We start from the raw sequence: 25,776 nt of genomic DNA on the forward strand, positions 1-25,776 counted from the left end.
TAGATGCTAGCATGTACAGAATCAAACATACTGTGCTTTACATTTTCACAGGTATCTTCTTATTTAATTCTCCCAGTGACCCAAAGAGATAGATAATATTCATTTCCACTTTTTTGCCCATAATACTATGGCTTATATCTCGATAAGTGGCTTATCTAGAATTCAAGTCCAAATATAAATCCTGCAAATAACATACTGTATCCTAAAAGCTGTCATTCATCAAGGCTCTTACTGTGAGACTTTGGAAGAAAATTATCTTCAAATGAGAGTTCTTTGCTATAAACTACTATACTAATTTGCTTTGTTAAAAACACTCCCCAATAAATATTTGATTTCTTTATTTAAAATTACTATGTTTCCCATCTCCGTTGGATGTGACTCAAAAGCACTCAGATATACAAATCTTCTATTCATCATGGGAACCAAGTGAGGTGTTTGTACTTCACTAGCCATGGTCCCCTCTCACCATAGTTTCCTGGCACTTTTGGAACTTTTAATATAGATGGACTTTAGGCTCTCAGATGTCGACTAGAGACTGGAGCACATATACCTCATAGTACCAGGACTTGGCCAGACACTCTTTTTGAAGTGGCCTTTGGCTTGAGGCCAGACATTTACTACAGAGAAGGCACTTTTCCACTAAAGCTGTCAAAGTCTTTCTTGTTGTTTTTGTTGTTCTCTGTCTAGAGTGAGTTTTCAAAATAGAGGATAGTATTTTTTTTTAAATGGCGTAGATATAAAGCAAGGCTCTGGGCTGTTTTTTCCTTTTGGCACTGTCAAAAAGAGCAGTGACAGCAAGAAAGAAATGGCCCAAATCTTCAAAAATAATACTATAATATCCAATAATAGTGCCTTTGTTCTCAGCTTCAAATTCTTTAGTTTTATATTATAGTCTGTTCTGCTTCCTGGTAAAAACATGCTGAAAAGTAGAGGAGCATATTCTCTTTTATTTCTTGATTACGCATGCAGCCCACTGTACATATTACAAGTTTTAGAAGTAGCCGGCATAGATGGGGAGTTTACAATCTGAGGGGAGTCACTGGAGAAAATGTGAATGGCTAGGACATGTGACAAGCCCAGGACTATGATTCAGTAAGTGTTGTAGGCTAGGTTTTGGACAATTATCTGCTCAGCTGTGAAATCGTGCCTCGTTGAACTAAGAATATAGCATGTTATTTTAGGCTTCTGCCATCCCATGATATTATAAGCATCATGGCTGAGAGTGTTCTGAGCGCCCATCCAGAAACAACTTCTGTGGAATGATCAGCAAATAATGGGCTTAAAAGATTAAATGTATTCTCTCTGCAAAATGTTATTTTAGTCTCCTTATGATTTCAGGCTTATTTCTAGTTGTCAGTGCCTTGTTGCGGAACATAAGTTACTGTCCTAAAAATATAGTGCATTTTCACATTAATGCTGTAACTCATCTATTTAAATTCTGGTAAATAAAAACTATACAGATAGATACTATAGACTTTGTTCTTACTGAGAGTTGAAAAATTTTAAACTGATTTCTCAATGCAAGTAAATAAATAATAATTAGTAAAGTTAGTAAGTGCCATATTGGCCTGAGATGTAATGTCTACACTACATCAGAAGCCAAATCATGCCCATTCTCATAGTCCTTAAAGCTTATTAAATTATGAAACAATCTCAATGTGAAGCAGACGGGCCTACGGTTGTATATTTAAGGAAATAAATTTAAGTAATGCAAATTTTCAAGCCAAGACACAGGAAAGGACAGACGTTACAGTAGTTACTTTAGCATTTGGATGAAAAATGTGCAACAAGAGGTTGGAAACATACAAACAGCCAAGATCCAGTAGTGTAAATGAAATTCATGGAATAAAAGGTGTTGAGGCATCTGAAGCCAACTCTGTAGAAATTCTCAGCTAGGTGTATCTCTATTATGCGTTCAGAAGAGATACGAAACATAAGAAAACAAGTTTTTAATACTAGAAATCTATATCCTTTCACAGACATGCAAATAGGAGCCAGTTGTTAAAATGATACCCTTATATACCACATTAACATCCAAAGAGATAGAGCTATGCTTACTGCTGTCTCCTTATCAAGGCAGGAAAGAAGAATAATGCGTTACGGATTCTTAGCAAGGCTGAAATGAAAATTACTTTCTGGTTACAGTCATTAACTAAAACTTAAATTAATCAAAACACTATTTGCGCATCCTAGATTATTAAGATGATGTATCTAATGGGCCCATTTTCCCCCTTAATCGTATAGGCATTAGATCCTAACAATTTTCTTCTTTTTCAACTTAAAAATATACAGGAAGAGAAGAATTAATCTTCATGAAATAATTGCTTCCAAAGAATGCATTTGTTTTGTAATGCTTGTTTCCATTGCAAAGTTTCCCTGGTTATTCTGACTTGTTTGAGAGGAATGTACAAGCGATTTCTGTTTTGCGGCAGGGCTATCAATGCTTTTGATTCATTTAGACCAATGGCAAACTTGCTCAAGAGATCAGTTAAAATTCAGCGGCTGCTGAAGCATGAAACACTGGCTGTCTCCCATCCTCCATCAGCGCGGCCTTGCTGCTTCCCCCATCCTGCTGCGCTGCTCCTGTGGCCCTTGGTGTCCTTGCGTGTTTGTCTGGTCTGTCTGATCTTGTGTCTGTCTCGTTCAGTTCTCCCTGCAGTTTCTTCCTGTGTGTTTGTAGACGAAGGGGCCGAGGATCAAGTAGGTCCTCTACACAGGTTCCCCAGCCAGGAACCTGCCCCCAGCCGGGAGAGGCGCGGACTCCTCGCCCCCTCCATCTGGGTGTCTGTGCCTGATGATGACCCTTACAACTCCGAGGAGGAGTACTATGAGCACCCTTTATTCAGCTCAGAATGGACAACCTCTAGTGTGCTCCCCAGTGTCTCGGCGCAGAGTGCAGAGGCCCTCTTAGGCCAGGAGAGAGGTGAACGGAGCATGGTCCCCTTTTGGCTCCTCCTCCCCAGCTTGCAGCTTGGACCACATCACCATGTGAAGTGTGCCTTCCTATGGGTGGGAGGGACAGGAGCCTGTTTTCTCCACATGAAAGTGAAGTCTCTATGTAAGTTGTATCCATCCAAATGCCTCAGCAATTTATATAAAAGATTCCTTACTTGAAGCACGTGAATATTCCTTTTTCTATATCATTGCTTCTGAGAAAGAGAGAGAGAAGCAAAAAAAGTTCAGTTATAGCATGACTCCATTCTGCTCCCTGCCAGTAAAATCAGTTGGGGAAGAATATACTCTTAACCCAAACCAAAGATGTCCCTAAATACCATTTCTTTTCCTCCTTGTATACATAATATTTCTCGGACCAGCCTTAAATTGCATTAGCCTTCTTATTAGTTCATCATAGCTCTTTTAAAAAGAAAGATTGAAGAATCTTTAGAGCTGAATAAGTGTTGTAAAACAAATTGATTTGCCCATATCATGTAAATAATCATCTACAGAAACCACAGAGGCTTTCTAGGTGGCTAAATCTTGGCTCACATCAGTAGAGCTGGGTTAAAATGAGGGATGATTCAAATTCTTCATCATTCTAGCCTCCTGAGGCTGGGATACTAGTGGACAATTGCCCAAAGTGGGGATAAAATAAGGAGGTGATAGGATGCAATTTGTCTCATCCTAACTAGGTAGCTCTGTAAAGGGGGAGGGGGAGGTACAGTTAGATACATTTCTCTCAGGTGAACAGTTCATTTTCATATGAGACAATATTTAATGTGAGGTCAGTTAGTTCCAAGGCAGTAAAAATAAGCTTACTGCTCAGTAACTACAGTCATGGTAATAAGCTTCTTCAAAGGTCCTTTTGAAAACAAAGAGCACCCATCGCTCAGACACCCTGATCAAGAAATATAACCCACATTAAGTGCAATGAATTTCTTTTAATAAGGTGAACTTCAAACAATTTTTAAAATGTTAAGTTTTGAATAATAAACAAGTCTGGCTGAAATAAACATGATCTGTACAAAACAAGCAAATGGAAACCTAAAAAGTTACAGGGAATTGAAAACATGTAAATGGACTTGGTGAGACTTCATCCAGGAGGGTGAAGGTGCCAGTAAAGGTCCTGTAGGAAAAGTCTTTCGATTGTCATCAAAATCCATGGCATAATAAAAATTTACTTAAAATATCAATTTATAATCTGAATTTGTAAATGCTACTTACATAATTACAAAATGAAAGTATCTCTGAGCACTAAATGTGAGGAGACAGATGAAGTAGTTTTCTCTCTCTCTTTTTCTCCTCTAAGGGTGTTAATATTTTTCAAGAAAAGAAAATTTCTTTCTTTTCTATCTGCAGTCTTTTCCACAGGGCTATTTACATAATGTACAATTGTTTCACAGTAATTTCACAAGAACCTTCCATTTACAAACTATACAATAGCTTCTCTATTTCCTTCTAATTTCTTAAGTGATAAAATGAGATTTATTTTTACTGGCATTTCTAGTCTAAATGAAAAACAAATGAACATGATAATTCATAAACTTCATAAATGTGCTCTTCATAATTTAAATGTAGCTCTTTTCCATGTGATATACATCTTTGGGGGGTATTTTGGCAGTTAGGTTGCCGCTCAATTAATTTTCCTTGGTGATTTTGTTTTGAATTGCAGAAATAAGATGTTATTGCCAATGTGCACATTGTCTGTCCAACATTACTGATATTTCAGGGAGTTAAAAAAATATGTAACAGTTGGGTCTCCGAGGTAGATTTTTACAAAGAGAATGATTTAGATTGTACTTTGATCTTATTTTTTCAAAGCATTTTACTTACTCCTTAAAATTTTTAATTTCCTTCAAAGCCATGCAATGCAACAAGGGTAACATTAATTAACTTAGTCCTTTGCCTTGTAAATACTAAATAAATTTTATATTCTGTAGTTTTGATGCACTTTGTCATAAAGCTGTTCAGGTGGCTGGTTGGGTATTATGAGGAAGGCTTTTTCTTTAGTCCCCATTTTTTTCTTTGTTCTTTTTTTTTTTTAGCAAATTTTGTACATTTTAAGTAAAGCAGTCCAGAATTCTTATGTAGGGGCTTCCTGCATTGGAGAAAACAGCGCAGGTCTAACAAATTTAAAGTTTTCTTTTTTCTCCCCCCAGTACATTAACACATTCATTTTTTCACAACCATCTGTTAATCCGGCAGCATCTCTCTTATTTCCGGCAAACTTTCCACCTGCGATAACTGGCTGCCATTTCTACTAAGGGTAATCGATCCATAAAACCCTTTCAGCTCTCATATTTTAATGAGACTTTAAAAGTCATCACTATTAGCCGATTATACCTGATGAATTTTCCAACCCATATATGCTGTGTGTTGCATTATATTAATTTGCTCATCCAATGGTCAAAGAACCCCACCCACCAGGTCCTCCCTCTTCATTCTAATGGAGCTGAAAGTGTTCCGTGAATAATGTTTCTGTCGTTTTGTCTGTTCTGTGGTCATGATGTCAACATCTTTCTCATTCCAACGAAGAAACTCTAGAGAGCCGGAAGGCTGAGGAAGCGAGACCTGGCGCTCTCCCTGGGAAGGAGTGTGGGGCTGCTGAGGCCTCAGGCCGCCCCCAGGGCCTCAGTGCGCAGGCGCAGATAGTTCCTGAAGAGCGCGCCCCCTGGGCGTCCCATGAGAAAAGTGTCCAAGAGGGCCAGGAGGTGTCTCCAGCAGTAAAATCCCCTTCCTCTGCGGGGGAAGGTGTGTCTTTCTCAGGATTTGCATGTGTTTGTTGCCAATGATGTGTCCAGCGGCTCACCAGCCGAATGCCTTTTCAACGCTGTTTCATCGCTGGGTCTCATGATAACAAGAACGCTGTTTCAGATCCATGAGCAGAGAGTGTGGCTTGCGCAGGTGGTGCGTGGCAGCTTGGTTTTCCGCTGCTGCAGCTGATTCCTGGTTTTCCTTTGCCATGATACAATACGCTTTGCAGCCAGGCTGATAATGCTATGTGAGCTTTTTTTTTTTTCTTTCTTTCTTTCTTTTTTACCCGCCCCTTCATCTCAAATGTTTGCCAGTCACATTGCTAATACATGTATATTTTTGTTTTTATTTTGGGAACAGCAATTCATATGCTTTTATTTCAAATTGTGTGGTTGGATTTTGGCACATAGAAGCTTAAATGGTAGAATCATTTTTGTTTGCAACCGCAATGTGCTGTATACTTTTATGCTTTGATGACACTGGTTTGGTTTCTCCTAGAGCTCCAGCTGATGCTTCTCATATCATATTCTCTCTATGGCAGCCAACCCCTTTGATCATCCTCCTATCTCTTGACTTTTCATTCATCTAACCTGTATTAGAAATTCATAAAGTATTTTTTTCTTGTTACCACAGGACACACAAGTATGTAAGATAAGGATGATCCAGATACACTTGATCTTTGAGACATGGTTGCATTTATATTTCCCTAGATCTTTTCCAGCTAACTAACTACATTTAGCTCTTATGACTACAGTGAAACACCCACTTTAAAACATAAGTGGGACTCTAAAGTCTTTTGGATTGGTGAATAAATAAAAATAAAAGTGTGTTATTCAATTTCTGAGGAGCATCTTTAAAGCCAATACTGGTCAATGCTTCACCATTTGCTCATGTTCCAGAGAATGAGATCATGACCAGAAGAAAATTATTGTAATAGTTGGCTCTTTTGAAAATAGTGTTACTTCCATGCCTCCCTATGTCAACGGTGTGATTCAAATTTTCTTATATCTTTCATACTGATGAAGTAATTATTAGGAATTAAAATTTTTAAATACATGATAGAAATTGGCTTGCCAACTCTTAGATATAAAATTGGTAGCAAATATTTACTTATATTCCTAAAATTTCATCTCAGGTGAATTCTAAACATTTATACCAGTAACCTTTGAATGCCCCCAAAATTGGTCCTAGCATTTGTCAGTCAAGTTAACTGAAACTACTGATACTATATCGTTATGATTTGTCTTCTGCCCATGGCCTGCTAATTCATTTTCAAATGATAAAACCAATGAGAAAATTTAGTAGAAATCAATCCTTATCTATATTTAGTCCTTGACATATATTTTTGTACCCTAATGTTAGCTACCTACATAATATTCATTAATGTAAAAAATTTGCTAGTAATGAATGTAAATTTTTCTACCATAATACACATTATTTAATGTTTAGAAAAGACCAAACAAAAAAAGAACAAAAGAGTATCCAGAAGTATACTCTTCTTATGATTCCCATGCACATTAATTTAAAACCCGAGTTCATCTTAGTAATAATACATATGTATCTCAGTCTTGCCATTTTCATATCGATTTTTAAATGGGCTGCATGCTTGCATGTGCCATAGTTTTTCTTTCTACCCTATCATTCATTTATCATTTCAAAATATAATTTTAAGCTTATTGCCTGAAAGCATTTGCCTACTATTTGTTTAAAAATCAACCCGGTTACTTCAGATTTACTTACAGCCTCGAAGATGGAGTTCCAAGATCAGCAGGAATTGACTCCCTCTACAGCTGACCTTGTAGACCAGAAGGAAAAAGAGTCAGAGAAACAAAGTAAGCCTGGTGAAGACCTTAAACACGCTGCCTTAGATGCTCAGCTAGAGACGGCTATCGCTTATCCTGATACAAAGGATGTGCAAGGCATGGAAGAAGAAAAGGCACCTCCGGCTTTGTTTGCGCACACTCTCATTGCCAGCCTGGAAGACATGACGCAGAAAACAGAACCCAGTCTGGTAGTGCCTGGCATTGACCTTCCTGCACAGCCTCCCACTCCAAAAGAACAAAAGGACTGGTTCATTGAAATGCCAATGGAAGCAAGAAAGGATGAGTGGGGTTTAGTTGCTCCAATATCTCCTGGCCCCCTGACACCCATGAGGGAGAAAGACGTATTTGAGGATATCCCCAAATGGGAAGGCAAACAATTTGATTCTCCCATGCCAAGTCCCTTTCAAGGAGGAAGCTTCACTCTTCCTTTTGATGTCATGAAGAATGAAGTAGTTACAGAAGCATCACCCTTTGTCCCTGCCTTTTTACAGCCAGATGACAAAAAATCTGTGCAAGAAACCAGTGGCCCAGCTACTGCCAAAGATAGTTCTAAAGTCGAAGAGCCCCATAAAGATAAAATGGCTGAAGCACCAGCCTCAGAGGCAATTGCTTTACCCAAAGATGCTCACGTTCCAGTTGTAGAAGAAAGTGTTATGGAGAAAGTTCTAAGGGAGGAAACAGGGGCCATAAGTCAAGAGAGTGTGCAGAAAAAAGATACTCCCATTGCCAGCGGACTGGAACCTACACCCTCTGAAAAGGAACCTCAGCTGAAGCTTGAAGAAAAAGGAACCCTTTCTGACAAAGACGCTATGCCAAAGGAGAGTAGACCCCTAACATTGGCAGATGAAGAAACAGGCATAATCCAGACCTCCACAGAGCATGCTTACTCAAAAGAACAGAAAAGCCCTGAGCCGCCCATAGATACATTAAAACAAGATGCATTCCCTGTAAATTTGGAGCAAGCAGTTACAGATTCAGCCATGACCTCAAAGGCACTGGAGAAAGTCATGACAGAACCAGCTGCACTAAGTGAAAAAAGTGCAATCCAGGGACTTTTTGAAGAGAAAGTTGCTGACAAAGATAGTAGGATTGAAGGACTCAGTGCGGCAACATCAGCTGAACTCGACATGCCGTTTTATGAAGATAAATCAGGAATGTCCAAGTACTTTGAAACATCTGCCTTGAAAGAAGAAGTAACAAAAAGCATTCAGCTGGGCAGTGACTACTATGAACTGAGTGACACTAGAGAAAGTGCCCCTGCGTCTATTGATACCATATCCCCCGGGCATAAAGATGGTGACAAGGGATTTCAAGCAGGGAAAGAATCCCAGCCTAGCACTCCAGCACAAGAAGCAGGGTACAGCACTCTTGCACAGAGTTATCCCTCTGATTTACCTGAAGAACCCAGTTCTCCTCAAGAGAGAATGTTCACCATCGATCCAAAAGTGTATGGGGAGAAAAGAGATCTCCACAGTAAGAATAAGGATGACTTGACACTTAGCAGGAGTTTAGGACTTGGTGGTAGGTCTGCAATAGAACAGAGAAGCATGTCAATCAATTTGCCCATGTCTTGCCTGGATTCTATAGCCCTTGGATTTAACTTTGGTCGGGGTCACGATCTTTCTCCTCTAGCTTCTGATATTCTAACCAATACTAGTGGAAGTATGGATGAAGGGGATGATTACCTTCCAGCCACCACACCTGCAGTAGAGAAAGGCCCTTGCTTCCCAATAGAAAGCAAAGAGGAAGAACAGATAGAAAAAGTAAAAGCTACTGCAGAAGAAACTACTCAAGTGGAGACAACATGTGAGTCACCATTCCTAGCCAAAGATTATTACAAAAATGGTACTGTCATGGCCCCCGACCTGCCTGAAATGCTAGACCTGGCAGGCACAAGGTCAAGATTAGCATCTGTGAGTGCAGATGCCGAGGTTGCCAGGAGAAAATCAGTTCCATCAGAGACTGTGGTTGAGGAGAGTAGTACTGGTTTGCCCCCTGTAACTGATGAAAACCACATTGCTGTAAAAACGGACAGTCAGCTTGAAGACCTGGGCTACTGTGTGTTCAATAAATACACAGTCCCACTCCCATCCCCTGTTCAAGACAGTGAAAATTTATCAGGCGACAGTGGCTCCTTTTATGAAGGCACTGATGATAAGGCTCGAAGAGATTTGGCCACGGACCTTTCACTGATTGAAGTAAAATTGGCAGCTGCTGGCAGAGTTAAAGATGAGTTCAGTGTTGACAAAGACGCATCCCTGCATATCTCTGGTGACAAATTGGGTCTGGGCAGAGAGTTTGACCAAGAGAGGAAAGTTAATGATAAACTGGATACTGTACCAGAAAAGAGTGAAGAACATGCTGATTCAAAAGAACATGGCAAGAAAACAGAAGAAGCTGTCGATACAGTGGACACATTTGGATTAGGAGTAACCTACGAACAAGCTTCAGCCAAAGACCTGACACCATCAAAAGATGCACCATCTGAGAAAGCAGAGAAAAATCTTAGTGTAGTGCCAGAGGTAGCTGAGGTAGAACCATCCCAAAAAGATGAACAAGGACTGGATTTTGCTGCCAAGAAAACTGCCCAGGGTCCATTAGATGTCAAAATTAGTGACTTTGGACAGATGGCTTCGGGGCTACACATAGAGACTGGAAAGGCAACAGAGTTTAAACTCGAGGCCACACAGGACCTGACCCCTTCATCCAAAGTGCCTCAGGATGCAGATGCATTTATGGGTCTTGAATCTGGCCACATGAAAGAAGGTGCCAAAGGCATTGAAACCGAAGTCAAAGAGAAGGTGGCCAAGCCCGACTTGGTGCACCAAGAGGCTGTGGACAAGGAAGAGTCCTACGAGTCGAGTGGCGAGCACGAAAGCCTCACCATGGAGTCCTTGAAACCCGATGAGGGCAAGAAGGAAACCTCTCCAGAATCGTCTCTGATCCAAGATGAGCTTGCCATCAAACTGTCCGTAGAGATCCCTTGTCCCCCTGCCATCTCCGAGGCTGATTTAACCACAGAGGAGAAAGCTGACACTCAGATGGAATTTATTCAACTGTCAAAAGATGAAAGCAAAGAAACCCCAGATATATCTATCACTCCCTCAGATGTTACGGAGCCATTGCTTGGGCCAGTTGTGTCTGAACCCGCAGAGGCTCCGAGTGAGGAAGAAGAGATAGAAGCCCGGGGAGAATATGATAAACTACTCTTCCGCTCAGACACCCTTCAGATGACTGACCTGGGTGTCCCTGGTGGCAGGCAGGAATTTGTGGAGACCTGCCCAGGTGAACACAAAGGAGTGATCGAGTCTGTTGTGACCATCGAGGATGATTTCATCACTGTAGTGCAAACCACCACTGACAAAGGGGAGTCGGGCTCCCACAGTGTGCGCTTTGCAGCCCTAGAGCAGCCCGACGTAGAAAGGAGACCGTCCCCTCATGACAAAGAAGAGCTCGAAGTAGAAGAGGCAGCTGAAGCCCAGGCAGAACCCAAGGATGGTTCCCCAGAGGCCCCTGCTTCCCCAGAGAGAGAAGAGGTTGCCCTCTCAGAATATAAGACAGAAACCTATGATGATTACAAAGACGAGACCACCATTGATGACTCCATCATGGATGCTGACAGCCTCTGGGTGGATACTCAAGGTGTGCATTACTTTTTTTTTTTTTTTTAATTTTTCTACTCCCAAATCAAACCCAGTAACCTAATGGGAATTTTTTTTTCCACTTTAAACTTTTAAAACGGTCCCTTTATCTCCTTATTTTGCATTTTGTTAAAGATGCGAAGGACTTTGTACCTGTGTTACTAATGTTTCATTGTTATTGTTGTCATGATTTGCTTTGATCCGCAGATGATGATAGGAGCATCATGACAGAGCAGTTAGAAACTATCCCTAAAGAGGAGAAAGCTGAAAAGGAAGCTCGGAGACCATCTCTGGAGAAACATAGAAAAGAAAAGCCTTTTAAAACCGGGAGAGGCAGAATTTCCACTCCTGAAAGAAAAATAGCTAAAAAGGAACCTAGCACAGTCTCCAGAGATGAAGTGAGAAGGAAAAAAGGTTCATTTAACAATCACTTCTTTAATAATGTTTTTGAAGTTATTCGTTATGACTCTTTTGTAGAAGAACTGCCTAACAGTGGTAATTATTTATGAAATTTTGTTTGGTTTGGGCTCCACATGTTCATTTTTTCCTGATGGTATGCTTTCTGTGTTTTTTTATTCATAGCAGTTTATAAGAAAGCTGAACTTGCTAAAAAAACAGAAGTTCAGGCCCACTCTCCCTCCAGGAAATTCATTTTAAAACCTGCTATCAAATATACTAGACCAACTCATCTCTCCTGTGTTAAGCGGAAAACCACAGGTGACTGTTCAATTCTGCAATGTGACTGGCAAACATAGACGTGTATTTTTTTTTAATCTCATTACTGTAGCAGCTTCTCATTTTGTTTTTCTTCCAAGAATCTCAGCAGTCATGAACAATTTTACTATTAAGTGTCTTGTATCATTATTCTTTTTTTTTTTTTCCCTTCCTTGCAGAAGAGGTCATGACCATCTATTTCTTTGTCATGCTCAGACATAACAGTGCGTGATTGTATCTTGGCATTGTGCTCTAGTGTCACGTTCTGGGGACTCCTATTTTCATTGTATGTGTTTGGTTAGAGGATGGCGATGAATTTAACCGTGGTATGCATTCTCATTATTTTGCTTATTTATCTCTCTCATGCTTAAACCCATATATATTTGTCCTATTTTCTACATTGTTACTGCCAAATCTGTTACTGATGTTGATGAATTTACTGAAAACTACCAAGAATGTACAGTGAATCAGACAGTGAAAGTGAGAAGCAAACCTAGGGTAACATTGTGGTTTGCTAAATTACTTTGATTTTGATGAACAAAAAAGAAAAAGGAAAATAAGTTTGTCTGGTAATCCCATCAGATTTGATTCCTCATATCCAAAATTAGCAAGGTTTTCTTTCAGTCTACTGAGGTACATCTCTTATCTGATATTCTTTCATCAAGATTTTCTTAAATATGGAAATTGTTTCAAAAAGTTGGAAATTTCTTAAATTGGATCCACATCGCTAAATTTTCTAATAAAATTCAGTATTGAAAATTCTGAGATAAAAGTTCCTCCTTAAGAGGAATTTAAGTTAGAAATGAACTCAGGTTTATTTCTATTTTGCTAATTACTTATTTTTTTGTTTTCTTCAAATATATATGTTTACTAAATAAAAAGGGGGTAGATCAAAGGAATAAAATGTATTAGAAATCATCATAAAAATGCATGCAAATATCTGTAATGCAAACTTTATTTCTAAATTTTAATGTGAAGTATTTATTTTATACATATACTAGGGTGATATTAATTTACAATTTTTTAGTGTTTATGAAGTAGCACACTTGTGGTCTATAAAATATAAGGTTGACAAATGAGAAAGGAATATTTTTCTTTCCATTATATGTGATAAGTGTCTAAATAAATCTGGATGATTTTAAAGGTTAAGAGCAGCATTAGTCTGTGAAAAAAAAGAAAATCAAGGTCATTAATGGTTTGGGGATAGGTACCAAATTCCAAGTATCTTGTATTTGTGTTCTTCATCTAGGAATCATATTATGTGCTTTCCTTTAAGATCTGAGACAAGATTCGAAAATGGAGGCCTATCTATACACAATCATTGACAGAGGTTTAAGATGAGGAAAGCTTCTTAGTTAGGAGTTAGGAACCAACACATCATTTCTAAGTCTTATACCTGAGTTAATTTCTTCAGGTTTTAGGCCTCATTCAACTTGGATTTTTTTCCTCTTAGTTAGACAAATGCTTATGCGAGCAGAATCTTTTGGTGTAAAAATCCTATAAGCTACCTGCAAGGATGAGAAAATGTCATTGGAATTGTGGAATTTTAGAGAAAATGTGGAATGGTTTAATAAAGTCTTTACATGTCATTGGTATTTAATTTACCCCTCTGAAAGTAAATTGATTGCCTTTTTTGTTCATTTTTAAAGGAAATTGAAGATCTTTGGAATAATTAAGATCTTCCTTTATTTTTGTCAAATATTAAGGTCCTCTGATGGAAAGCATATTATCGAACGTAGATAGCACTGGTTTGAAGCAAGAATTTGAGATGTGATATAGAGTCAGTAGGAAGGCATCATTCACACTGCTTCTTTAAAAAAAGTCAGTTCTAGAACCTATGAGTAATCTTACTAGCTAGCCCTACATAGCATAAGCATATTGTAGACAGTTATTATTTTTGTGTTAGAACTGCATATGGCAGAAGAATCCTTCATGAAGTCATGTGAAGGCCTTACCAGGATATGTATTTTTTCTGAGGATTTTTATTTTATGAAAGAAAGTTAAGGAGAAACTAAACACATTTTCTTTTCTAAGCACAGTTTTCAAATACAGATGGTTTTCCCAAACAGAAATGCTTTAAATTGTAAGAGATATTTAAGTCAAGTCAGGTAAGCATGAACAGAAAATATGGTAAAGATAAGGGAGCTCAAAATTGAAACCAGAAGCATAAAATAGCAGCAAGACAAACAACAGTAACAGATGTGGTAATAATTTCATAGCGGAAGTGCATGTGTAGAACATGTTATATATTTACTGAACTTAAAAACTTCTCTCATATTTTCTGCCCTTGACAAGCTTTTTTGTGTCCCTGCTCATGTGATGCATTTTCACATCAAACAAGTGTGTCTTTTATATTGTGAAAAGAAGGAGTACAGAGGGAAAGGGTTGGCTGATCACGACAGTTTGGAATATAAAATGCAGAACTATCTGCAGGTGTGTCAGTGGCTTCCAGAACAAGAAGGGAGGTTAGAAATCCCTTAGAACAAGCACTCTCTGTACTGTGCCAACCCTAGAAACCAAGCAACACTCTTTCCTTAAGTTTTGCAGCATTCACATTGCTATTTTATAGCTTCTGTTCTAAAAGGTCTGTCCTCATATGCTAGTGATTGAAAGGTATGTTGGTAACCGATAGGAAATTATTTAGTGTGCTTATCCGTTCTTTGGGAAACACTGGATTATGCTAATTCAGACATGGAGCCACATGCTTTGTTACTCAGTATCTTCAGTTACTGAATTTGAGTCTCAAAATAAGCAAATTTTTGCTTTGCGTTAGTCTGTTCACACAATAGAATACCCCAAAAGTACTGAAAAATGCCTATTTAACTGCTAAGTTTAGAGTTGTTTGTGTCTTTTCTTTTCAACAGCAGCAGGTGGGGAATCTGCTCTGGCTCCCAGTGTATTTAAACAGGCAAAGGACAAAGTCTCCGTGAGTAAAATACGTTTTTCCTTGTTCTTCCTTTGACCTTCCTTTAACATTAGTTGCAATATCTTAACATTTTTTAATCTTGTTTATGTAATTGCTCTTAAAAGTCATTTTAAGTCATCGATTCTTAAGGCGTCCATGATTCTTAGGGCATCCAGCCATGGAATTTCATCTTCTGGAAGGACACAGGATGATAGTTGGTGAGGATATGGCAGACTGCCTCTTGATCAGTAAGATAAAAATATATAAAAGAGCAGCACGATGCTGTGGCAAAAACGGGGAAACCCAATTCAGTTACTTTCCATAGAATCAAGTTAAACTATTATATCAACATTAACTGTATTTTACAGTACATTTTTATTTTTTGTTACAAAATAAAATTCAGACCAAATGAAAAAATGATAATAAGCAAAAAGAAATTTAAAAGTGAATTATAATGCCCTTATAGAAAGTTAAGTACAATCATCATTTTGATATGTCTTAATTTTTTCCTACATATTTATAGGTTTAATAACAAAATGGAAACACTGTGTATTGATTTTTTAATTAAGTAGTGAACATATTTCCATGCCATTAAGCCTTTAATCATTCCTGTAATCATTTTAATGAGTATATAATATTGCATTTTATTTATTTACAATAATGTACTTTCCTATTTCCTATTATTTAACATTCATATTATTTTTCTTTGTTATTTTGACTTTATTGTAGAGATCCTTTTGGCTATGTTTCCTATAAGGTGTCTTCCAAACAGTGAAATTATTGTTTAAAGAATGCTTACATTTAAAGTTTTTGATACATATTGCCAAATTGCTCTCTAGAAACATTCTCCCCATTTATATATTCTGCAGCTATATATAAATGTGGCCATATTTATTATTTTAACTGTATATTTATTTATTGTTCTATATTTGCCAAATTATGGAGATGAAATATATTATTATTTTAATTTAATCAAATTCTTTATATATATATATATGTTTACAAACTTTTTCTGTTTCTTCTTTTTTGAGTTTTATTTTTTATATTATTAGCCGTATTTTAAAGACCAAAGCCAACATAAAGTATTTTCATCCTTTTATAATTAAAAGAAAAAAATTAAATGACCACTAATAAAATCCTTAACTTCTAGCAAATAATTTGGTGTTGCTTACAAGTTTATCTCAATGCTAGGTCCCAGCAATCATATATAATATAAAAATCATAACTCTTAGCTTATCAAAACTGATAAGATCTTAGACTTCCACCTGTATTTATTATGAAAAATAGTGATTCATTTCCAGTAACAGCCAAACCATTGGTATCTTGAACCTGAGAGCTTTTACATGGATACAAGAAGGTAATTGATTTTTATGTAAGTGTTTTCCAACGTATTTTTAATCATATGGTAAGCAATAGAGTTTAATTATTACTTTGGTAAATATAAGGCTTTAATTTAAGCACAATGTGATTTCAAGATCTATATCTTTTTATCTCTGTTTCTGATGGAGAACTAATGAGTCGTGGTTAAAAACAGGGCTATGAAATAGACCATGTCCAAATCTTGACTATCTGTTACCTATATCACCTTTTCCTTCTTGTCTTTTAAATCTAAAGATAAAGGGGAAGGGAAATCTTTATATCATATTAATTCTAGCAGTTTTATAAGACAGTACACAGCATAACGCCTAGGACATAGCATTCATTTGATAAATAGCAATAGTTTGTCATTATTTTAACTATTTGTATGAAAGAAGTGTTTAGGAGTAGATACAGAAAAAAGTCTGAACTTTTCCTCTTTCAGAAAAGAATTTTTAAGTGGACATTAATTAGAAAACCTGTAGGAAATTTTTAATTCCCTTGGTCTTCAAGTAACTCAACAGAATCAGCATTTAATTTTTTCCTTATAAATGTCCATGTCATCTTTCTGAAGAAATTAGTTCATCATTTCCAACTATTTCTAGTTTATTAAACCATTTTTCCTTCCTAATACCTCATCCATATTCTAACGCCTCCTTCACCTCCAATATTAACACTTACTGAACTTATCTTTGATATTCCATACATCCATTAGAACAGTTCTTTGAGTATTCAGTTTCTCCATATGATGAACTTGACCTACCCATAATCCTGCAGTTCATTTGAGTTTTGTTTGTTTGTTTGTTTGTTTAGCATTCATAGTTATCTTTCTTAACATACTTGCAATTCAGTTATTTGGTTTTTGTTTCTGTGTCACATTTTTGAAATTCACTCTTTTGTCAATAGGCTCATTTAAAAAAAGAAGACTATGCCAACTTAATTTCCCAGTCAAGGATTGGGATATTTAAAACAAGAAGTGATTTGTGCAGTCTGTGAATACTCATGTCTCTGTTGTGGCTACAGAGATTAAAACTTAAGATAAAAATCTCAATTTTATCGGCTGTTTTTGTAACAGCTAAGACAAATTATTCGAAGATGATAATCTTCTTGAATTTGTCACACTTGTCAGTATTTTTAACAGGCTCCCTTGAGAATGTGGCATAAAGGCATAGCTTTCTTCAAAAGCCATACATCCCACCCAATTATATTTGCAGTCTCCCCAGGGGTTATCAACACCTATAAATTAAATCTTGTGATGTTTATGAGAAATCTCTTCTGTGCTGACTTTCCTTTTAGGGTTTATAACACATCATACAGACTATAAGTCTATACATAAAAATGTTATTTATTCTGTGGCATAACTTGGTCCCTAATATGTGTTTTACTCATAAGATGAACTCATTATATATAAACTCTGCAGTTTTCTGATGAAATCAATGTAGATTATCTGAAAATAAAATTTCTCAATATTTAAAAATAGTTTTCCATTATTAGGCTTCGAATATACCACATTCTAAAGTTCTTGTCATATGATCAAGAGGTAGATTATATGCACTCCAAGACTATGTTTATTTGAGGAATGATTTCAGCACACTGGATATAGCAAGGGGCTTTCCAAATGTGGTTTATGTTTTAATTATAAACTGTGCACAAAGAATCCATAAAGAATCTTGTATCTATATTCGCATCAAATGAGAGAACTTTATATAAAATCATTTATAAAAACAAAATTTAAACAATTAGCATCATCTTTTAAATCAGCAAAAAGAGTTTTCCTAATCACTCTTTGTAAAATTCTTTTTATTTTAAAGCTTATTTTATTTAAAAAGAGAGAGAGAGTTGCTTTGGTCTTAGAATTTCACAAAGCCAATTCCTCCATGTCTAAACATTTCCTTTCTTTTTCCTTCCATCCATCCATTCGCTCACCATTTATTTAAAAATTATTCACTCTTTCTTTACTATATACTAAACATGAAAGGAGACAACATTTGGAAGTAAAGGAGAGCAAGTAACACGAGTGTCTGTTCTAGACCTGATTAATATAAAGCCAAACGGTTTAGCAGTATTTTTGTTTTTGTGTGTAGCAGACATTTTTATGTGAGTATTGTTTATTTTCAGCTCAAACGGTTGTTAAATGAAAATCTGTTCTTCTCTCCATGTATACATGTCTGTCATTGATTATAAACATTTATCATGTGTTTTTAGTAAGGAAAGACATTTAATATCTTTTATGTTTATACTTCTTTTTTATTTTCCTTTTGCTTCATAGTTTGGTTTATTTTGTGCTTTTGTTTGTTTTCTTTCATGGCTAGAATTCTACTTTGTCAAAGATTCCTGCTTTACAGGGTAGCACAAAGTCCCCAAGACACAACTCAGCCTTCCCTAGCACGACTAAAAGGGCTACATTTTCTGACAGTTTTTTAGTACAGCCCACTTCGGCAGGCTCCACAGACCGTTTGCCACACTCAGAATCAGGGAACAAGGTAAGGCAGCAGGTTGATTAAAAGGTGCAGAAAGGAATATATAACTGGGGAGACGGTTAGAGGACGCGATTCAGGAAATGTATGACTTTCAATTCTAAAGTCTATAAAAAATAGATCCTGTTAAAAAGAAATACAAATGAAAAGCTTTGATAAACAGTCTGCCTAGTTGAAAAAAAAAAGAAAATGTCTTTTTCTAGATACACTAACCACTATTAATTTGTTATTTGACTATCATATAAAATATCAACTAGAAACAAAACAAAATATATGTTACATATGATATATTTAATATTTTACAGTGTAATAAAAATTATATTCTGTACAATACTATGTATAAAAGCAATTTAGACTCACCATTAGACACATCATGGCTTAAAACTGCCTCTGCCATCTACGAACTCAGTGATCTTGAAAAAACTACATAAGCTCATTAAGCCTGTTTCCTCAGTTTTAATATGCGCATAATATTTTGTGGTGAGAATGAAATTATACTGGGTATAAAGTGTATAGGGTCCCTGTCACATAAGCGCACAATATATGGAAGGTATTCGTTGTTACCTGTGGCTCAGTCGGTAAGGCGCCGGCCCCATATACTGAGGGTGGCAGGTTCAAACCCAGCCCCTGCCAAACTGCAACCAAAAAAAAAAAAAAAATTAGCCGGGCGTTGTGGTGGGCGCCTGTAGTCCCAACTACTCCAGAAGCTGAGGCAAGAGAATTGCTTAAGCCTAGGAGTTGGAGGTTGCTGTGAGCTGTGTGAGGCCACGGCACTCTACCGAGGGCCATAAAGTGAAACTCTGTCTCTACAAAAATAAAAAGAAATATTATGCGTGCAATTATCAGTCTTTTCTGAGTAGTAAATTTTCCTGCTAATGAAGATTTCTCAGTTGAATTAGCAATTTGCTGGAGATTTTGCTTGTGTAAATTCATTTTACTCATATTGTCATTTAGAACTTGAACTTCACAATTAATTATCAGGACGACTCATTCCAAATAACACATTTATATAAAATCTCTAGGCCGATATGAACTTCAAGTCTTAAACTAGAAATGCTTTTCAGGGTATGAAATTCGGTAATGTGTATTAAAAGAAATTCATCTATTAGCACAGGAGGAAAAACAGCTAGAGCAGTGGTTCTCAACATTCCTAATGCTGCGACTCTTTAATACAGTTCCTCATGTTGTGGTGACCCCCAACCATAAAATTATTGTTTCCAACTACATCATTGTTGCTACAGCAATGAAAATAATTTTATGGTTAGGGGAACACCACAACACGAGGAGCTGTATTAAAGGGTCGCAGCATTAAGAAGGTTGAGAACCACTGAGCTAGATAGAGCAATGTAATCGTTTCATGTAATTATAATAAAGATTCACGAGAACTTAAAGTTCTTTTGTTTTCCCCAATCAGGATGGAGTAACCAAGAGCCCAGAAAAGCGCTCTTCTCTCCCGAGACCGTCGTCCATTCTTCCTCCTCGCCGAGGTGTATCAGGAGACAGAGATGAGAATTCCTTCTCTCTCAACAGTTCCTTCTCCTCCTCAGCACGGAGGACCACTCGTAGGTCTATTTTGGTTTGGTTTTCTCTTTAATGATTATTTTTTAAAAATCCTTCAAGTGCAATCCAGCTTATTAGATACTATTTATATATGATACACATTTATATACTTAATTTTTAAATAAAATATGCATGAAGAACAGATTATATTTGTCCTAAGAATCAGAAAATCCAGACTACAGAGAAAATCAATAGTCAGATATTTGTAAGATATACATCCATATAAGCTTCTATATATGCCAGGTCAACAATCAAAACCTATGATCCTGTTCCATTAAGAATTTGCTTTCCGAAATCCTTTTATCATAAGGACACTTGTACTAGACTGTTTATTGCAGCTCAATTTACAATCGCCAAAATGTGGAAACAGCCTAAATGCCCACCAACCCAGGAATGGATTAACAAGCTGTGGTATATGTATACCATGGAATATTATTCAGCCATTAAAAAAAATGGAGACTTTACATCCTTCGTATTAACCTGGATGGATGTGGAAGACATAATTCTTAGTAAAGCATCACAAGAATGGAGAAGCATGAATCCTATGTACTCAATTTTGATATGAGGACAATTAATGACAATTATGGTTATGGGGGGGAAATAGAAAGAGGGAAGGAGGGAGGTGGGTGGGGCCTTGGTGTGTGTCACACTTTATGGGGGCAAGACATGATTGCAAGAGGGACTTTACCTAACAATTGCAATCAGTGTAACCTGGCTTATTGTACCCTCAATGAATCCCCAACAATAAAAAAAAAACAAAACACCAACAGAAAAAAAAAAAAGAATTTGCTTTCCAAGAGCGTGCTCTATGTGATAACCTCATTTCTTTCAATGATGGTCTGTTATTGAACAGACTGGCAATTGTAACAGTTTATGTAATGCTCCAGGAGTTACACACTTTATGTCCATTTCTGCTAAGACAATCTAGTAAAGTGCGGATCCAAATTCTTTTCATAAGTGTTTTTCTAAACACGTGCAACAAAAGTAGCTACCATTTATTGAGTACATGTAGGTACTTACATCTAAGACACATTTTTCACTAAATTTGATTAGCGAGGCTGCTGATTAGTATTAACAACTTCAGTTCAACCTATTAATAAGAAAACTGACCATTTAGGGAAGATGACTTGCTGAATGCCACAGAGCTAGTGAGGGATTGAATTTGGTTTTCAGCCCACTGAGGACTTCACAACCTGTCCTTTTAATGTTTTTTTCTACATTTAATTGGGAAAAATACTGCAAGAGAACTGTTATATAGAATCACTTGGAGAATAGCATCTCTGTCATTTAAAAAACTGTTATAAAATGGTAAAAATTGCTACCTCTGTCACATTATAGTTGATTTCACCACTTATATTTTTAAATATTTAGTAATATTTATTCAAATATTTAATAATGAATTGTGAGTTTTTTGCATGATTTAAAAGAAAAAGTGTTTTTGCCGACAATGAAAGTCTTTATTGAAATTTCAAATTGCGACCAATACTGTTAATATCCTTTGAAATATGTGCTAGAAAAACTCTGAAATCACCTAAACTATTTTTTTAACCATCGTTAAAATAAGTTAATCAAAGGAATTAGCTGGGAGGACATTTAGCAGTTAGGAATCTCCAGGGAAGACTATGATTTAATAAAAAAAAAAAAATCTCCAGGGAAGAGACTTTAGCGTTGAATACTTAGAATTGGAACTGGGCATGACAAAGACCCCCAATGCTCCCGAAAGGATCACCTTGCATTATGCTTGTATTTGTTGTCATGGAAACAAAATGGCATGTTCTCCATAAATCCACTGATTCAGGCCACTGTGTTCTTCTGCCTTTTATAATGTATCTGTTTATAAATGGCTTTTTCAGATGTACTGCAGCAAATCTATTTTTGACTTTTTAAATTTTCTTATGTTCACAGGCATATGCACTGTATTATTTGATAATGAGCATAACTGATACTCTGGTAATTTAAGCACATAGGATTTATTTTATCTCCACATACCAAAAGCTAAAAGGCAATTGAAAGAACAAGCAACTTGCCTACTTTCATTCACCTGCCATCTCCTTAAGTGCACACAGGAATAGTCTAACATTTTGTGCAGCTATTGAAAGGACTCAGAGGATACAATGGCACACAGGAAGCTCATGGGGCCCAGGAGGGAAAGGCATTGTCTCTGAGGAGCTGACAAGAAAAATAAGAGCATAGTTTATTAAAGTGTCTTAAAAATTGTTTTGGTATCATATAAGTAACCTCTTTAATTTCAGAACAAATAGGGAACACTCAAACTTACCATTCTGATGGCTAGAGCATATTTATTACAAAAAAAAGTGATCATGTCTATTGAACAGCAGCTGTGTGAAAGGCCTTCATACTTGTAGTTTACCCTTTCTCCAGAAGTAAAACAAAGCCTTATCTCTTTACTTTTATGAAACTTAAAGCCATTTTCTACAAGAAATCACTCTTATTTAAAAAAATATTCTAATAAAATAGTTATCTATATCCAGAATATTACTTCAGATCAGTCTCCATAAAGTTAAAAACACCTCAGCACACTTTGATGAATTCTAAATCAAATACAGTCCATTAAAAAACATATGAGTACCTGCTGTGTTCAGCCTCTGCAAAAGTCACCAGGGCTAGGTGCCATGGAAAATACTACAGAGAGTATTCCTCTCCCATATTGTCTGAGCTATTCATAACTGATAAAATCGTAGGGGAAAAACATATCTGAGAAAGCAATAAGGTTTCTGGAGAAAGTTTTCAGAAGAACGTAGTGCCAGACTCAAGCCTACATTAAAAACTAAGCCCATAAACAAAGTAGTAGGGGTAAGGAAGCTACAAAAGCCAAGTTGGCTGTGGTTGGGTCATCCTGGTCTTGAAATGTCTTTTTTGTGGAAAGCAATGACAAATCACAGAATCCACACTAATTTACCACTTTAGTCTTCTTATATCTCATTTCATATTATCAGTTGATAAGTCTAACTATGACCTTATTATGTTTAAAGACCAAAATGAAACAGGGTACCTGCACTTGATACATGAAAACTGTTCACTGAAAGAACCACTGAAGTTGTTCTGTTTCTCTAGGAGATTAACTTAAACTGATGGGTAGATTGACAGTGCCTCTAGTCATAATTATGTACAGTCTCTTGAGCTCACTCCTTGTGAACAGTGAAGCAAAGACTCAATGTTCCCTTCTCAAAAGAACTTCTTGTACTGATGACCAATTGCATTAGGTGACCTCTAAGATTCCTTTCACTTCATGTTTTAAAATTGAATCATGTGTTTATTTATCCTCTACATAATTTCAGAAGATCCATTGATTTTACAAAGTATACATATTCAACAGTAAAAAACAAAAAGTGTGCCTTTCCCATAAAATGTAAGTTAGATATGACATGTGAGTGCTTTAAAAAAATGTAAAGTCTCAGAATGTTGTATCTGGCTTAGAATTCAGCCACATCTGTGTAAAGGAGCCTCAAGGTTCTCAATTCTGAATTGGGAACAGTAAGCACTGCCCCTAATTTCTATATTATGCATCTTTGGTTGGTTATCAATTGCTTGGTATTTACAGAGTGCTTTGAAATCTGTGTTATGTTCTTATTTATATAATTCTTTCAGAAAAGTATTTGACATGGCATTCAAGAACATTCACAAAGATATTATGAGGAAACACAGTATAGATACATAGGGGCTCAAATAATCAAATGAGGTTGAGCTTAACTTGAGGCAAAGAAATACATCTAGAAAATGCTGAAGAATTAATAATGCAGGATTATGAATTTAACTTCAAACTACCAAACTAGCGATGAAAGCACCATCAGGCACAACGTTCTCAAGGAATTTTATATTGTAAGGGCATCCCAATTTCCTAAGGAAAGAAACAGACTTGTTTTAAAGGACTGATACAAGTTTCCTTATAAGGGGAATACATGATAGAATAATGTCTGGCAGCTTTTAATGAACTCATAGGTACCTCACATTTTTCCTAAATAATTAGCTGAAACATGATTCCATATATACCTTTCTACACGACCAAAACCATGAGATCCAAACAATGGTTCTATATTGTATGTTTACCTGGATCTCAGAATGAATTTACTACACAGCAGTATGAATGATCTAGATGTCATTCAAGAAATCTTCATTAAATAAGGGTCCACCTGCAATGTCAAGTGCAGACTCTTTCCAACTAAAAGGCAGATCCATATGCCTTAATGATCACCCAAAGGGGCAATAATTTTGGACACACAAATAGTGAGAAATAAAGAGAAAAAATCAGGTTATATTTTTGTATCGATGCCAATACATGTTCGAAAGGATGTCTTTAGGTTATGAGCCTAAAAAAGGAGACTCTCGCCTTTTTAGCATAACTATGAGAATTTGTAAATATTTCTAAATGCTTTAGAAGTTAAACATAATATGAGTTCTAACCATCTCTGGGAAGAAGGATATTGTGAGGAAAACTTTCAGATGCTATTGTTTGATTTTGACCATGTTTGTTAATACAGGGTCAGAGCCAATTCGCAGAGCAGAAAAAAGTGGCACCTCGACGCCCACAACCCCTGGATCCACGGCCATCACTCCTGGCACCCCACCAAGTTATTCTTCACGCACACCAGGCACTCCTGGAACCCCGAGCTATCCCAGAACCCCTCACACACCAGGAACCCCCAAATCTGCCATCTTGGTGCCCACTGAGAAGAAAGTCGCCATCATACGCACCCCTCCAAAATCTCCTGCTACTCCCAAGCAGCTCCGGCTCATTAACCAGCCACTGCCAGATCTGAAGAATGTCAAATCCAAAATCGGATCAACAGACAACATCAAATACCAGCCAAAGGGGGGGCAGGTAAGAATCACATGAACACATATTTGCTGCCAGAAATAAAGTCTCATTAATTATTATGTTGCCTTCCTCATGTTATAAACGATTGGTTCTTAAAAAGCAGGTAGAGGTGTTAAAGAGTTACTGTTTTCAATTTATTGCCAAGAATTTGGACCTTTGGAAACTAGCCTATTAAAACACAATGAAAATAACATGATTATGTCCATTCCTTCTGATTATCATTAGAAAAATATTTGATTTAACCATAGAGGAGAAACCCTTTGTTGATTGACTAACAGTTCTTTTCTGAATGTATGTCTAATGCTTTGTGGATTTTAAACTTAAATTTCTGATATAAATTTTATTTTTCTATTTTATTACCTGACCATTATCTCATTTGGCTGCCTTTTAGTGATTATGATTTTATCTCCTTCCCAAGGAATTCCTATGACATTTTCTACTATTTCTTCATGTTCACTCCAAAATATGAAAATGGTTCACCAAGTTTCTCTTTTGGCAACTATTGACCAAACATTCCAAAGGACGGGTATTCCTATTGGTAATAGACACTTCTATAGGTTCTGATGTATTAATTGTAGCATTCAAACTTCTACTTATGATTAATTGTATTGAATAGAGTTATTAGTAAAACTTACGAAATCTTTTTATTTCCATAGATTAAGAGGTACAAGCAGTTTTTGTTTACATGGATGAGTTTTAGTGGTAAAGTCTGAGTGCTTAACGTACTCGTCACCTGAATGCATTTATTAACTTTTAACTTCAACTCCTGAAC

At 36.6% G+C, this 25,776-nt stretch overlaps 1 protein-coding gene across 29 annotated transcripts in view; it reads left to right on the forward strand.

Annotated features, from left to right (window-relative positions):
- MAP2 (microtubule associated protein 2) overlaps positions 1-25,776 on the forward strand; it is a 299,583-nt gene that overhangs the window by 255,771 nt on the left and 18,036 nt on the right. For 10 of the 29 annotated variants that reach the window (XM_053597392.1, XM_053597404.1, XM_053597401.1 and 7 more), the window contains 7 exons: positions 5,473-5,688; positions 7,422-11,156; positions 11,363-11,569; positions 11,738-11,872; positions 14,734-14,795; positions 20,022-20,169; positions 24,667-25,007. In XM_053597392.1, the coding sequence (XP_053453367.1) occupies positions 5,473-5,688; positions 7,422-11,156; positions 11,363-11,569; positions 11,738-11,872; positions 14,734-14,795; positions 20,022-20,169; positions 24,667-25,007 (4,844 nt within the window). The remainder of the gene's footprint in view (positions 1-5,472; positions 5,689-7,421; positions 11,157-11,362; positions 11,570-11,737; positions 11,873-14,733; positions 14,796-20,021; positions 20,170-24,666; positions 25,008-25,776) is intronic. The other 19 variants (XM_053597408.1, XM_053597411.1, XM_053597409.1 and 16 more) reach the window with 8 other exon arrangements.

The sequence above is a fragment of the Nycticebus coucang genome, chromosome 7, assembly GCF_027406575.1.
Source record: "Nycticebus coucang isolate mNycCou1 chromosome 7, mNycCou1.pri, whole genome shotgun sequence".
Lineage (NCBI taxonomy): Eukaryota > Metazoa > Chordata > Mammalia > Primates > Lorisidae > Nycticebus > Nycticebus coucang.